We start from the raw sequence: 16,638 nt of genomic DNA on the forward strand, positions 1-16,638 counted from the left end.
AGTGAGCTAAGTTTTGCAATTAACTGTTTGTGGAATGTTCTGTGTAGAAAGATGAATATACTACAATAGACGTGAATGATTTGTATTAAACCTCGTGGGTTGTTTATATAGAGTACATGGTAGCTTGAATCTTAAATAGTCCTATAAATAAGATAGAAACTAATCCTATCCTATCATAACAGTCGGATCTCTTCTGAATCCTTACCATATACTCTAACATCTCTCCACAGTCGTAACGTGAGAAATACGGACGCTCAGACTGAAATGGAAGCCGACGATTTGCTCAAGATGATGATAGCCCTTTTGTTACCTAGGTAGCCTAGAGCGAGGTGATCATGGTCGTAATCGTGGAGGAGGGTTTGGGCCCAAAGCACCAACATAAGTACACACGTTCACAAAGTTAGGTTGTTTCGCCCAAGGATCTCGACTGGTGGTGGCCTAGAGGTGCTAGAGGAAGACGTTAACTGAAAGGACAATGATGTCGCCTAGAGGGGGGTGAATAGACGTTTTTACAAAAATTCGTCCCCTTGGCCTAAACTTGCAGCGGAATATAAACTAACGGGTTTTTCACAAGTGAAAAACCTAAATATGCTAGGCTCAACTAGTGCATAATCACCCTAAATAAGTGTGAAAATTACAATCCTAAGGTGATAAAAATTATTCAATTCTAGCAAGAGATATGCAATAAAACTTAAATTGAAAAAGGCTGAAAACACTGTTCATATGCCTGAAATTACTGTTCAGATTCACCAGGTATGTACAGGTCCGGAAACTCCGGTAAAGTCCGGATTCTCCAGGTTCTGTAAAGAACTGGGCCGGAAACTGAATATAAAGGATGGGTAGAGAGTTCTAGCTCAAACCAAATGATATCGTGTGTTCCCGGAGATGATTCCAAGTAGATCCACGGAGAACCTACACCCAAATACACACAACAAGTAGATCGAGTAATATGCACAAAGATTTGAATAAGAACTCAAAAGTAAAGAAACAAGAGAGGAGACACAAGATTTGTTTCCCGAAGTTCGGATTCACCACCGTGAATCCTACGTCTCCGTTGAGGAAGCTCCAACGAGCCGGGTCTCTTTCAACCGCTTTCCTCGATCCACTCTTGATTTCTTTCCTTGCGGAGGCAAAATCGAGCCCTTCACAAACTTTCCCGCGGCTCACCACAAGCACGGGAGCTCACCGGCGATACCTAGCCGGCTAGGAGGCTTCACCTCCAAGAGTAACAAACGCTTCGAGAACTTCTTGTCGAGAACTCAAGTGCTCAAGATTGGATTTTAGCTCACATACACTCAATCTTCCAATCTCTCAACCCAACTCACTTTTCTTTTCAAATCACACACTAGAATAGAGTGGGATGGAGTTCTTTTGACTCTAAAAAGTGTTTTTTTTCGTGCCCTTGCAGCTGCCCCAAAGGATGGGGTGAGTGGGATATAAATAGCCCACTTCAAAAAACTAGCCGTTAGGCTCTTTTCTGGACTTTACCGGAGTATCCAGCCTACACCGGAGTCTCCGGCCACTCCAGGTACCGGACCGGAGTCTCCGAATATAGCACAGCTGACATCCGAAAAACGGCGATAACTTTTGATCTCGGAGTCCGATTTCGACGATTTTGGACTCTATGGAAAGCTTATTCAAAGGGCTACACATCTCAACTGAATTCATGACTTAAAACATATAGGATCAAACTAGGAACACTCCAAAACCCATTTTGGACACTTTCACACTTTCCGCTCCGGACTCTTAATCAATAAACTCTCACTTTGGGTTTGGTTGGGAACTCTTGAGCACTGAGACACGACAATTAGCTCACGTTGTATCCCTCTTAATAGTGCGGCATACCTAGACTCAATTTCAAAGATAAAACACATTTGAACCAATTTGAGCCTTTTGAATACTTTCAAGTATCGTTTTTTACTTTCAAACCTTTGAGGGTTGCTAACTTCCATAAAATCTTTACTCCATCTATTCTTGATTCCTCATATGATTGATGCGAATCACTCATAGCTTCTCATGGCCTTGCACGGTCCATTGGCGTATAGCTTCACTCGCTCTTCACCATCGCATTGGTCCTTCGGCGTCAAGTCATTTACTTGCCCTTTACCACCGGATGGTCCATCGCAGCCGAGTCTTACTTGCCCTTCACCGTCTTACTATAGAAAACCATTTTGTATTCGACATCTTCAGATAATTCAGTTTTTCATATATGGAGTCCACTTTTGTCTTCACTCTTGACATATGTGATTTTAATTCAATTTATGCCTTCTTATAGATCCTAACCCTAACTCACTCTCAAGCACAAAGCACATGGGTTAGTCCATAAAACCTAAATGACAACATTTATACCTTAAGTTACTTGATCTCCACAAGTAACTTATTAGCCTTCATGCATATTGTCAATCTTCATATAGAACCTAACCCCACTCATTCTTAAACACATAGCACACGGGTTAGTCCATAAAACTCTATTAACAAATCATACCTTTAGTTACTTGATCTTCACAAGCAACTTAGCCTTCAAACTTATTGCTAATCTTATTGAGCTTCTTCTTCTTCTTATGAGCATCACTAAAATCTTAATGACTTATGATGCAATTGTTTGAACTCATGGCATTTCTCAAGGAATCCATGCTTCATCATTTATGCATATTCTATGAAATAACATAATAGCAATTCTCAATATGATTGTTAGTCCATAGGTATTGTCATCACTTACCCGAGCATCACCTAGAGCTCATTCATCTTGATGCATTTTCAATCTCCCCATTTACCTAGAGCTCATGCATATCTCTCATCCATGCATCATCTATGGAACAACCTACTAACAAACTCAACACCATTGTTAGTCTATAGGTATTGTCATTAATTACCAAAACCACACATAGGGGCTAGATGCACTTTCAATCTCCCCCATTTTGGTAATTGATGATAATTTCACTAGATGATTATATTTGATAAAATTTAAAGTTCTAAGTATACATATAATCCGAAGATTAATGTATACAAAGAACAAGTTTTGGAAATACCAAATATCACAAAGATATTTGAGATTGCCAAAACTAGTTTTACTAGCAACAAACACCACAAAAGGTTTTGATGTTTTTTTTTTTGAGATTGCCAAAAATGCATGTGTGATTGAATTTTAAATATCATTGCATATATTATCTATCTCAAATTTTGGATGGAGTTTTTTTTTATACATATCAAGCAAGCATGATAAAGTATGTATGAAGATGAATATGCTCATGCAAAACAAAACTTCACCTCATTTCTCAAAGGCAAACATTCAAATTCTCCCCTAATTGACATCTTCCCCATATAAGAAAATTATCCTCCATATGTAAAGCCCTCTTACAAAATATAACATATAGTCCAAATTCTCCCCCAATTGACATCAATACCAAAATGGAATCATCGAAACGAATTCTCCCCCAATTGACGTCAAATTGGTAAGAATTATGGAGGACTTGCTAAAAGAGAAATTTTCCCAAAAATCATTCGAAGCACATTAGCTCTATCCCACAAAAGGAATCATCGAAAGCTAGTGCAAGACTATGTATAGTGTAAACTCCTTATGATATGTGTATTTCACGTAATTTGAGTTAAACCAAATACATTTATCCAAATATAAGTTGTGTTAGGAGAACAAGCTACATAATAGGTCAAAAGGGGTTCAAAGAGATGCCAAAAGAGATTTCAAAAGGAAATACCAATTAAAACTTCAAAATATATCAATTAGATACCTACAAGAGATACCAATTGAAAAAGATGCTAATTAAAATTCCAAAGGATATCAATTGAATACCTATAAAAGATATCAATTGAAAATTCAAAGCATACCGATTGAAACAATTGAAAGAGATACCAATTCCAATTGAAACTAATTCAATTGAAGGCAAATCAAGCATGAGTCTAAAATAAATATCCAAACACAAATGCAATGGATTATGCTCTAAGTTGAACATAGCAAAATTGTTGACAATATAATGAATTTCTCGTTTATCACAAAGTGTCAACATCTCATAAGCATATATGTCCAAAAGAGCAATTTAAAGCGGACTATAAATCTCAAGCAAAAGATTTTGCAATTTTCATCAATATTGCATATATGAGCAACTCAAGCATTTGATATGAAATCTTTTGCATACTTGGGATTGGATGAATCGTAAACATGATTATGGAGTTCCCACAAAAATATGCTACTTCAAATTGCTCATATTTGCAATAAAGAGGTTTTAAGCACTTGCAAAAAAAAAAACACATTTTTGCAAGATATTTTCATGATATGATGCAATCTACACAAGATTGAATCTTTGAAATTAAATGCATAAATCAAGAACAAATTACTTGGAATGATATTGAATTGCTCACTTTATATGGTCCTTCTTTTAATTCCAATTGAAATTGAAGGAGATTGTCTTCTTTGTAGATACCAATTGAAAGGACAAAATCATCTTTATGAATTTCAATTGAAATGATCTTCTACTTGAAAGGACCTTCATTATGATTAATCCAAGTATCCAATGCATCTTCATTGTACCTAAAACTCATTTAAGTACAATTTAGTCCCCAAACTTATTGGGTCCGAAAAGGTTAGTGAACTCATCACATAGAGCATGCTCTCTCATAGATATATGCATATTTGTATGGAAATGATAACAATTCAAGTTCATACCAACAGATAGATACCAATTGAAAATATATATCGAATGAAGGTATATACCAATTAAAATCAAATAAAAGCTCTATGCACCTTTTAGACAATAAAAACACTTGATAGAGGCTTACTCTAAATATAGGATCAAAGAAAGCAAACATGTTATAGATTTTAACATTTAAGTCAAACAAGCATGCTCGTCACTTTCAAGATCCGATGAAGATATAATTTGGACAAAAATAGCATATTAGACTTGAAAATACCAAATGAAAGACAAATATCAAAAGTTTGTCCAAATTATATCTAACATAAAAAGATCAACAAATGAGCTAAGCAAGACTTGAGCATATGGAGACATGAATAAGTTCCAAACATGCTCAAAAATTTATCTCAAGCAAGTATATAGAAAATGATATACTTATTAGCAAGACAAGTCAGAGAACTTCCATTAGAGAGCAGCTTTAAATGCTGGAGGCATAGCAATAGTTTCCAGCAAGAGCCAATGTAGTAAAGCGAGTGAGGAATCACACATACCAGCACAGAATGCAACGTAGACAGATCTTTGAGACCAGTACCATCACAATATGTTCAAGTGGAAGATCTAACCTTCATTGACAATTTTGACATAGACAAAAGATATGTCACTTGTCATTGACATTGTTTGTAGTTTACACAGTATACTACATACCACGCGGTATATGCATCCCATCATATTAGTATGACACAGAAAGACTTGGCTTCAATATCACAAGTTTTAAACCTCTCATTTGTATGAATTACACTCTTAACAATAAAATATGCATTGCTCTGCAGAAGATAGAAGGTTATCAAGAATAACCATGACATTGTACAGCTCCGTTAAATCACACATCAAATATCCCAATATCATTTACAAGATAAACCAACCTTGGACAAAACCAACAAGGATATCACAGATGTCGGTGGATGAACACCGCAAGCGGGGATCCTGAGGGACCCCCTTTGAGATTCGGCCGGGGGGGGGGGGGCTGATTCTGGATCTACCTCGTACGTGAATTTAATATGAATGTATGAGATCTAGGCGGGACGGATGATCGTCGGCTAGTAAGAGTAAATACTCAAGGAATTTTAGACAGGTTCGGACCGCACGGAGCGTAATACCCTACTCCTGTGTGTATGATGTGCTATTAATGCACTTGGAATGTCTTTCTCTGGATCTCTGTGTTACAAGGTTTTTTGTCTAAATCTTGAGCCTCGGTCTTGTTTCTTGCTTCTACTCGCCTTGTACAAAGCTTGTTCACCTCTATCAGTCTCGATCTCTAAAAACTTGTTCACCTGTCTTTCTTCGGAGTGCTCCCCATTTTTATCCTACCGGGGAGGCTCGGCGTGCCCAGAACGTGGGCACGAGTTCTCGTAAGCCATAAATGGAAAGCAACCATTATGGGGCTACAGTTTGATGTTACAGGGGTTGAAAATGTGCCCTTCGGCCGGTCCCATCGCCCATTACGCCCAACTTTAGCAGGTGCAGGGGGGCTCACCGGGCAGCCGCCGAACATCCCCACATGCCCGTTCGGTCAGAGCAGATCTGACATGGCAGGGTGGCAGGCGATACGTCTTGAGCCCAGCGACGACATCTTCAAGCCGTTTCCTTTATGGGCTCCGTAGGGTGACGTGCGATGGAACCCATCGCATTAAATGTCCCCACGCCTCCTGCCAGGCGATGGCAGGGACTGACGTACTCAGTACGACAGGCGTGGGGGGGAGTGGTTGGAAGTGACAGGCCATGTCCCTCTTAAATGCAGCATCGGACCTCTCACCGATTGACACCTCACTGTTGAGCCCTTATGGGGTCCACCGGCAAGGGGCTTCTCAGGTCCTCGGGGAACTCTAGGTACTCGATGACCAACTGTTCATGGTCCCAAGCACCCCTCCCGGAACTTGCTTTTCTCGGGTCCTCGGGGAACTCTGGGTACTCGGGGATCACTGTTCATGGCCCCGAGCACCCCTCCCGGAACTAGCTTTTCTCGGCCCTCGGGAGATGGTCCTCGAGGGATGGCGCCACGTGGCATTCTGCTATCCTGGCCTCGGGACTCGGGGACCCTTGGTTCCCATGTCACCGACAACAGATGATCCAGATACACATAAAACCAATAAAAACCCAAGTATTTACTATGTGAAATAGAAAAAAAAATCAAATATCAATATCAAACTAAGACGATAATCCAAGAGAAGCTTGCCTTCTAAACCCTACATTCCTCCTTGGTTTGTACATGAACATAGGAAAACATGATTGTAAACTACATGTTTGTACCAGTAATTATTTACAGGTTCTAAAGTATGCCACCCTGGTTTGTCTAGTAAGTCTACAATCACGGAGGTCATCATGACCTAAACTCGTTCTCAAGCTTCTTCATCTTTGCCTCTTGATATCGCGTTCGGGTTTCTTGATCCTTCCTTCTTGCTTCTTTTTCCTATATTATCAAAGTGAGAGACTTGACATCTAAAGATACTTGGAGCTTGAAAATGTGCCTATAGTCGACACACTCCTAGTACAACTTCTAAAGATACTTAGTGCTTGAAGAACAAAAACATATATGCTTATTAGAAAAGCTTACTACTGAACAAAAGTAGTCTAAACAAGGTTGAACCACGGCTAATGTGCAGTTGGGAAGTTGGTGAGGCTTTATGAATTTATGTTTAAGGAAAACAAGTTCCATGGATTCTCGAAAAGTACTAATGTGGGCCACTGAATCAAGTTAACATGTAACTACCAGAAAAGAACACATATTTATGAGGAACTCTTACCAATCACTTCTATAGGAACTTGGCATTCACACGAACGATAAAAAGAGTCTATAGTGAAACATTGAGCATATCCACTAATTCTACAACAAAGCGAACATGATCGTCGATGCATCGTTGCTTCTTATCAATGTCACAAATGCATAGACATCCAAAGAAAAAATGTTGCTTCCTATAATATTGGTTGTTAGTCATGTGAGTTGCATGTGATTTCCAATCTTGTAAGACACCATTTCTTGAGGCTTGGTCGTTATTTCAAATTGAGGTTATGAAATTAATTAAACTAAAGCTTAGAAACAATAAGTGTGGGACCATCTATTTATAGAAGTAGAAACATCACAATCTTTATTGCACTAGCATTAAGTCACAATCCACCTTGCTTTCATCTTCTTCCCACTTAAATTTCTCATTACGGTGTCCCAGCCACCGTCGGCGTTACCAATGGCTATGAATATCCTGCCCTAGCTCTAAAACTCGCAAAATCCAAACCTCTCTAACTGCTTGTATCATCGAGGTTCTAGTTTGAGCTACGGATAGAAAGAAAACAATACTCATATTTCATGATACCTTCACAATTTAAATTCTTCTACAATTTACTAGTATGAAATGAAATCCGTATTTAGGTTGTCTTGAAAAGTTTTTACTCCCACGCTCCTTGGCCATCTTTGTCGAGTGAGTCGTGCTTGTGTCAAATCCAGGGTTCAAAAATTCATCAAAAACCGGTCGATATTTGTGAAAAACAGTCAATTCGATCTGCACTGAATTATGAATTCGATTGGTTTTCAAATTTGAATTCAAAAAATTTAAAAAAATCACATTTTTTTTAAATACTAAAGACAATTCTAAGACTTTCTGTGATTTTTTTTTCCAAAAAGAATGTCCTTTGCATCATATTTCATGAAAAGGAAGTTTGGGAAAAAAAAAGAAAAAACATGCTTTAAAAAGTGTGCAACTCATTTAGTAGTGTTCCCATTAAGGACAATATTAACATACAAACACATATTATTTTTAGTGTGTAGGGTGTACCTTAAGAGGATTTATAAAATTAGTTTCACTTCATTTGGAGTTTTATAATTTCTCCATGATTTTTACAAAGTTCACAAGCACAGAGTGAGCATGTTAAGAAACAACACTGTAATTAACCTTTTCATATCTATCATTATTTTTTCTATATAAAACATAGTATAAGACAACTAATAAAAGTAGTTCACTAATTTTGGAGGTGTGACGAGTTAGTTATGAATTAATCTAGTTGCAACACATTTACACAATATTGCATATTACAATAACTATTTTACGAGTTCATGTATTTTTAAAAGACATAGTATCATGTAATAAGACTAATAAAATTGGTTTCATGATTTTTGATTAACAAATAATTAACTATGCATGTAACTAGGTTTAGCAAATACATTTTCTCACAGAAAATAATTATTTTTTGTGATTATAAATACTTTTACCATGTAGATCATATTGTATGGAAACCAACAAAATTTATTTCATTTAATTTGAAGCTCAGATGAATTAGTTATCAATCTCACAAGATTAAGTTTTTTTTTGAATTTTACTAAAATTCGAGAAATGTGCTCAGTAAATTAAAAATTTCGATCAATTTTTGACTAGTTTGTTCAAAATGTGTTCAATATGGAAAATGCGATCGGTAAATTAGAGAATTCACTTGGTTTTCGGTGAAATTCGATCGACTTTCACTGCTCGATTCGGTTGGTATTATTCTCCAATTTATAAATTTGATCGAGTAAATTCTTGTTAAATTTTAACCGAATTTTCTGATTTTTACAAATTTCCAAAAATGGGTAGTAACGGTTTTAGTTGCACTAACGAATTTTCGAACCCTGTCAAACCACCATCTCTCAATCTCTCGTTCCAGCCGCATCTAGTACGTTCCATCCCAATTCCCAAACCATCTCTTCAGAATCCCAAAACAGTCTCCTCCCTCGCCACCGCCGCCTCGCCTCGCCTCTCCTCCTCTGCCTCGCAAGCGAAACCCTAGGTTAGAGCCTTAGGGGACGGGAGCCCCGCCCCGCGCGGAGCCATGGACGCCATCCGGAAGCAGCTCGACCAGCTCATGGGCGCCAACCGCAACGGCGACGTGCGGGAGGTCAGCCGCAAGCACTACGACCGCGACGTCTGCCGCCTCTACCTCGCCGGCCTCTGCCCGCACGACCTCTTCCAACTCACCGTGAGTGCCCGGTTCCCAACCCCCCCCCCCCCCCCGGTTCGATTCGATTTTCTCGTTGATCTAGAAAGTCGAGCCGATCCGGTGTTTGCGCGGTTCCAGGGTTTTGGTTACGATTTTATATTTTTGGTGGTTGTGTCTTGCAGAAGATGGACATGGGGCCGTGCCCGAAGCTGCACTCGCTGCAACTGCGCAAGGAGTATCCTTCAAGGCCAGAGTACATGTTGGTTCATTTTTTTTTTAAATTATATTTTGTGGAGGATAGTTTCTGAGTGAGGTTTGATGGGTGAACTGATTCGTGACGGTACATGTTGTTTCAATTATTTTCTGGCTAATGATTTGAACCGGAAGTTAGAGCGCTTGTTTGGCAGCTCTGAGATGAGAAGAAATGGTTGGGCATGTTTAATGGGCTAGATGTTAGTTTGCAGTTTGCTGCTTGAGTGCCTGAACGTGCAATGCTAGTATGCTACTGACAGATTTGTTAGGATCTTGTGACTTACGTGATTCATGCCCAGATTGTTAGGATCTTTCTGATTTCCATGTTTGGTATGTGTATGTATTGCTTAGAGCATTATGTTGTAGCTTCAGGTTTTGCAATGATTTGGGCTTAGGGATTACTTTATGGATTTGGAATCAAGTGTCCTGTCGGTCAACAATATGAGTAAATATCTTTGACTTGACTTAACAGGTTTTTTTTCTTTTTCTTTTGAATGCTCAGAGACTAGGGTCAACAGTGAGCTCTGAGGCAACCATGATATTTGTCTATGTTTCATAATCAATTCCATAGCTTTCTCTTAGTTATGTCTTTATGCACACATTAGGTTCAAATGGTTTGGGTTCATAATCCAGGAGTCTGCTGGACAAGTAGGTACAGCTTTGGTCATGGATCATTGTGGTCGTGAGTGAAACCGAGAATTCCTGGGGAACTAGTAATAGTGGTTAAGTATAGAAGTCTTCTCCATTGTATGTTTGTAACTGGGTGCAGTTACTCTGTTCTATGCCTTCCTGAGCATGGTAATAGATACGAGGAAGCCAAAGCCAAAGGTACAGACAACTATGACCGTGAATTGGAAGAAACTATAGAAAGACTAATTGTTGAGTGTGAAAGGAAGATTCAAAGAGCCCTTAAGCGTTTGGAGGAGGAAGACGCTAAGGCAGCCATTGCAATTTCTGTCACTGAGGTTACACAGGTATTCTGCTATTACTCTTTTGTTCCCATCAAGTTTTTTGATTGTTCAGTTGTGTAAAATAATGTGTGCTTGCAAATGCAGACTAAAGAAGTCATGGAGTTATCCAAACAAATTAGGCAGAAGATGAAGGAGATCGACGCTTTTGGTTAGTTTGATCATACCCTTGTGCTTCTTTTTAAGCTTCATCATGGCTGAAACTACAATCAACAGTAATAGGAAGCGATGTTGTGCTCTTGACATGCATGCTTACTTCTTTTAGTGTTTTGCACATTTGATCATAAATTATGTACTTCAATAACCTAATAATCACTATTGTTTTTGCACGTGTGTGTCTGCACGGTTGAAAATTTGTTCATTGCTTATCTCATTTAACAATGAAATGTCTCTACTTATAGAAAATGTGATAAAAATGATCCTAAGCACATGTGTTGTCTCCTTGAATATCCAAAATCACATTGGAAGAATGGAAATTTGACATGAACAATCAAACTTCCATAAATGCCTTGACCTTCTCCATTGGCTTATCTAGTAATTTTCTGGTGATTGTGCCTGTAGAGGTAACAATGGACTAAACTTGCTTAGTTAAATGAGCATGTCCTTTGTGTTGCTGTCGATGTTCCTTTGTGTTGAAGCAAATTCTTTGAAGTCTTTGTTTTTCAGACCTTCAGATATTCTCTAATATTGCATTAAAATCTTCATGCTGTATGTATGATCTACCGTTAACATTTATTCATACTTTGTTAACATTCACTACCTAAACTGTGTACTGTAGATCTTGAGGGTAACACTGAGGGAAAAATTAGGGCCACTGAAGAAATTGACAAGCTCAAAGAACAGAGGGCTGAAGAGCAGGTATTTTAGATAGCTGAATCTCTTACCATCCTCTTGTTTTGGTAACAATTGTTTGTCATGTCAAGGTTTTTATTGCATGTTATATTATTTCAGGCACAAATGTTGCTTGAAGCGTTCAACAAAGACCGTGTTTCTTTAATAAATTCTCTTCAAAATGCTGCTCAATCAACGACACCTGCTCCTCCTGCTGCCCCAGATGCACGAACACAAGAAATGATAAATGAGAAACTGAAAAGGGCAGAAGAACTGGGTATTTCTTTTGTTCTCCTTTTACTTCCAATAGTCTTCTCCCCTTAACTGCTAAAATGCAAATCTCTAGCCCTTGACAAATTGTTGTCCTCTGCCATCTCCTTACGCATAGGATGAGGTAGATAGTGATTTCTCAATTTTATATTGAACAGGAGAGAATGGGATGATTGATGAAGCTCAAAAACTGTTAGATGAGGCAGAAGCTCTGAAGAAGGTTGGTGTTTGCTTTTAATAATTAACTTTGTTGGAGAAACTGACTAAAATTCTATTGGCTCAACTAGTCAACTGAAAGAGTCTTCTTGTTATTTTAATCAGCTGAGCGCTCGACCACAGCCTGTTCTGGACTCTGCAAAAATGTCCGCTAACATCCAGATTGTAAGTTTGGTTAACTTTCCTTGCCCAACGCCCACTCTACATGAAAAATGAAGTCATACCGTTTCCTTATTAGTTCTGTTCAAAATCCTCATGTCCTCTTTATCTTCATGTACATTGTGAGAGTTCTTATTTGTAGTATACCATTGTTTACCTGATGAAGATCTCGACATCTTTGATCACTTTTTACCTATTTTGTTGTGAATCAAATTATAGACCCAGAGTTATAGAACTGTTAATATTTTGTTTTGTTTAATATTAATGATTTTTTTTAGACTGATCAAAAGTTGCGACTGTGTGACATATGTGGAGCATTCTTGAGCGTATATGACAGGTAAACTCTTCTTTAACCTCTCCAACGATTTTTATCATTGGGGCCATGAATATAGCAGAATTTAGGTTTTCAGTTCTTCAGCTTTTTGACGGACACATGCACCTCCTTTTTCACCAGCAGGCTTTTGGGCCCACTTTTACGAGGATTACTTTTGCAGCTAAAGAATGTGCGTGTTTATTTTATACATATTTTTATCATGCGGACTATAGTTTTTAAGGGTTTTAGTAAATTATCACAAACTCCTGTTAGATAACATATTATTTTCAGTTACTAGCATAGCTAACTTCTCTTCTGCCAAGCAGTGACCGGCGTCTGGCAGATCATTTTGGAGGGAAACTTCATATGGGTTATATGCTCATACGTGAGAGGTTGTCTGAACTGCAGGTTAGTTTTTGTAGATTGTGATCTTTTGAATGAAGCTTAGTCATGCGGATTTACATGTATAGAAGGGTTTCGATAGATAACATTGCTGAATTAGCTAGTTTTTATCAGTACTTGGTTGCTTTTATTTGAAAATATGATGGGATTTTGTTTCTGTTCCTTTTATATGCACAGGAAGAAAAGAACAAAAAACGGAAGATAGACCAAGCTGAGTATGATAGAAGGTGATTTTTTTTTCCTGATCTTTTGAAGCCTCGCTAGGACCAATTTAGTATTTTTCTATCTATCATTGATTCATGGTGCTAATAGTCTTCAAATTTAGACCTTATGTACTGTGATGATACGAGGTCCAGGGAAAGGAGTCTGGAACGTGAGAGGGCTTCAAGCAGGGACCGCCATAGAGGAGACCGGGGTAGCAGCCGTGACAGGGACAGGAATTATGACCGCAGAAGAAGCCATGATCGCTACCATGACAGGGAAAGAGAGAGAGAATCAGGGAGATCTTGCAGTTATGATTCGAGGAGCCACCGTAGGTCACATTCCCCAAGGGACAGTTCTAGGGATTATGATCGATATAGGTATGTTTACGTCTACTCTAGTTATCACATAAAAATGGAATTTCAAATAGCTGCTTTCCGTTGTATGATCTGCTATCGTAAAACACAAGCAAGCAAATTGGTACCTTCTACTATTGTAAGAATAATAATAGGAAAACAAATGCAGATTCAAGATGAAATTTATAATTTCTCAGATGAAGGAAAATTGTGTTTTGCTTGTTGCGTTTAAACCGATAGATTATGAAATCAATATTATAACTTCAATGATTATGCGTACTACTATTACGTTTGCAGAATAATTAAATCTCATTGTAAGGTTATGCGCTGCAATTTTACGTGGGGACAAATTTATCTTAGTCATGGTTTTGGTAAAAGTGCATCTGACTTCGAAATTTTTACCTACCTGCAGGCGTCATGACCATCGAGATCGGTACTAGATGAAAGGCATGTTCCTTGAAGTTGAGGGTTTTAGCATGCACTGTATCATCCTTGGTGTCCCCGTTCGGGAATTCCCACGGGGGGGACTTATTTCGCCATTACATTGTGACTGGAGAAAGGCATCTGCTTCTTTCTGGAGTATATGCATTACATTATAACTAAGGGTTAGGATCAGACATAATCTCTGTGTTATCATGTTATAATGTTAGCTGGTGTTTCTCGTGTAAATTGGTCGTTGTTGTGTTTTCAGTGCGCATTAAAATTTATCTTAAGCTGCCCTTGCGAAACCTTTGTTAACCGTTGATGCTTTCTGGTAAGAAGTTTCTACCTGTAAGAACTCAGTATGTTGTGGGTTGTGACGTGAGCTGTGAACTGTGACAACCACCATTTTAGAAGTTGCAATGCCTATGATTCTGGTAAAGGAGGTTCGGAAGGGAATTCAGACTCGATGTTGGATATGTTAGTTTATAGGTCACTGCGTGTAATAGCCCATTTCCCCCCTTGATCTTTCTCTGATCCCTCTCTTTCTTTATCGCTGCCCCATGGTCCCAATTGTCAATGCCATTCCCTTGCTCTGGCCCTTTCCTCCTTTTTCTCTCCCACGATTCAATCAATTTCCCTTCAATTCCACGCGAATTAATGCCATTAACCATCAATTGATGACCGGAATTTGCAAGCTATGGAAAGGAAGGAAAATTGCAAACGTCAATCAATTTCGCGGAGGACCTGAGCTAAAATTCTAGAAACCGCTGCCCCAGTCCAGTTGCCATTCACCTGTCTTCTCCCTCCTTTCTTCCTTCCTCACGCAGCAAGCAGCCGCTGATCATCCAAATCCAGTGGCATCTCTCATCCTCGATCTCCTCTTCGAAGTGAATCACCAGATCCAACCACCGCACCACCTCCTCTCATCGTGCTCTCCCTCTCACATGCTCCTCTCCTCTCTTTGCTTCACGAGAGAACAACAAGAAGCAGAGCAGCAGCCACCCGACGTCGAGGCCCCTCCTCACCCTCGCCCGCTTCGACCCGCCGTCGCCACACCGCCACAACCACCTCCACCGCTGCCGTCCTCGCGTCCCACCTGCTGCGCTGCTCGCGGCCCTGTCCACGCGCCCGTCGTCGTCTCGCTACGCCGTGCCCCTCGGCCGCCAACAGCTTGATCACCGCACTCGGATGGGTCACACCGCCGCAGCCGCGGTCGTTTCCCCTGCGCTACGGCCGGGCCCCCTTGCGCTCCTCCTCGAGAAGCTCGTGAAGGTGCTGTCCGTGGTGCCTCCCCGACTCAAGAAGATCATCGGGTCGCTCCCAGAGATTGTGGGCGACCAGAGCCATGCCACCTTGGTCGCGGCACTGGAGAAGCTTCTGCAGGACTCAGAGGTTGTGGTAGCCTTGCTGCTCTTCTCTGCCTGGATCGCACTCGCGGTGCTCAGCATGTTACTGCGGCCAGTGCCCAACGGATGCGTGATGATCTACGTGTACCCAACGTCCGACCTATATCCCCATCGCCGCCACGCCTAAGAACGTGTCCTCGGTCAGGTACGGACTATTCCTATATCACGAGGGCTGGAAGCAGATTGACTTCCCCAAGCACATCAAGGGGCTCAGCGGCGTGCCCGTGCTCTTCATCCCCAGCAATGGAGGCAGCTACAAAAAAGTTCGATCAGTGGCTGCAGAGTCATTTCAAGCATATCAGAATGGTCCACTTGAGCCAATCTTTTTATCAGGAAGCATCTAGCACCTTATCAAAGAACACCCTGCAATGGATGGTCAGATACTTGAGGAGCATACTGAATATGTTGTCTACACCATTCATAGGGTACCCTCCTAGTGCACTGCAGCTCTCCTCCATAGGTCAGTTTTTCTTCCAAGTCAATGAAGAATGGAGAAAGGGATACAAGATGGGAGTATCACGTGCAAGCAGTCCAAAACTATTAAATGTTATAGTTGTCTCTATATCAGGTTAGGTCAAGGTTGGCCTCATTGGATGGCATTGCGCCTTTGACTCAACGGCTTTATGGTAGGAAGCTCCAGTATGAAGAATGTCTGGAGCATCAATCTATCATCTGGTGCAATCAATCAGTTGTACAGTTCCAGTTCCTCAGTCTTTGAGCTTGATGAGTCATGTTCCTGGTTCTCGGACGTTAGATTTACGTTCCAGTGATAATTGGAATGCTAGCGAACTGCAACAAAAGGATTCACTTTCTTACCCACCATCTGTTCATTGGACTAGTGATAGCCTTGAAAAGGACCTGTATATTCAGTCAAATTCAGTTACTGTTTTAGCTGTTAGTCGCTGAATTCTTATTCTTGGTAGAAGCTGAATTCTTACTCTCATCGAGAGAGGATGACACTAGGAGTTGGGACAATTTTTTCTTTATTTCTCACACAAATGCTATGCCAACCTGAGGGGTTGGGGATACATATTTATAGGCTGCTAGCCAGCCAAGCATATGCTAAGATGCTGTCCTAGATGCCAAGCATATGCTAAGATGCTGTCCTAGATGCTGTCCTAGCTGTCCTAGATGCTAAGATGCTGTCCTAGATGCTAAGATGTTGTCCTAGATGCTGTCCTAGCTGTCCTAGATGCTAAGATGCTGTCCTAGCTGTCCTAGATGCTAAGATGCTGTCCT

At 40.1% G+C, this 16,638-nt stretch overlaps 1 protein-coding gene and 1 pseudogene across 1 annotated transcript; both read left to right on the plus strand.

Annotated features, from left to right (window-relative positions):
* The first annotated feature begins 9,323 nt into the window (after positions 1-9,323).
* LOC133921806 (uncharacterized) lies at positions 9,324-14,352 on the plus strand. Its single transcript, XM_062366842.1, has 13 exons — positions 9,324-9,641; positions 9,785-9,837; positions 10,660-10,828; positions 10,910-10,973; positions 11,601-11,680; positions 11,774-11,930; positions 12,082-12,143; positions 12,245-12,304; positions 12,577-12,635; positions 12,938-13,019; positions 13,191-13,240; positions 13,364-13,594; positions 13,983-14,352. The coding sequence occupies exons 1-13, from the start codon at positions 9,495-9,497 to the stop codon at positions 14,008-14,010; spliced, it is 1,242 nt and encodes a 413-aa protein (XP_062222826.1). The 5' UTR covers positions 9,324-9,494; the 3' UTR covers positions 14,011-14,352.
* A 101-nt stretch (positions 14,353-14,453) lies between these two features.
* LOC133922980 (uncharacterized) lies at positions 14,454-16,305 on the plus strand (annotated as a pseudogene).
* Positions 16,306-16,638: the final 333 nt, after the last annotated feature.

The sequence above is a fragment of the Phragmites australis genome, chromosome 6, assembly GCF_958298935.1.
Source record: "Phragmites australis chromosome 6, lpPhrAust1.1, whole genome shotgun sequence".
NCBI classification, from domain to species: domain Eukaryota; kingdom Viridiplantae; phylum Streptophyta; class Magnoliopsida; order Poales; family Poaceae; genus Phragmites; species Phragmites australis.

Coding starts and splice junctions, on each gene's coding strand:
- LOC133921806 (XM_062366842.1), top strand. CDS start 9,495: ATGGACGCCATCCGGAAGCAGCTCGACCAGCTCATGGGCGCCAACCGC. Junction 10,974..11,600: donor GAAGGAGATCGACGCTTTTG/GTTAGTTTGATC, acceptor TGTGTACTGTAG/ATCTTGAGGGTAACACTGAG. Junction 12,305..12,576: donor TGTCCGCTAACATCCAGATT/GTAAGTTTGGTT, acceptor GATTTTTTTTAG/ACTGATCAAAAGTTGCGACT.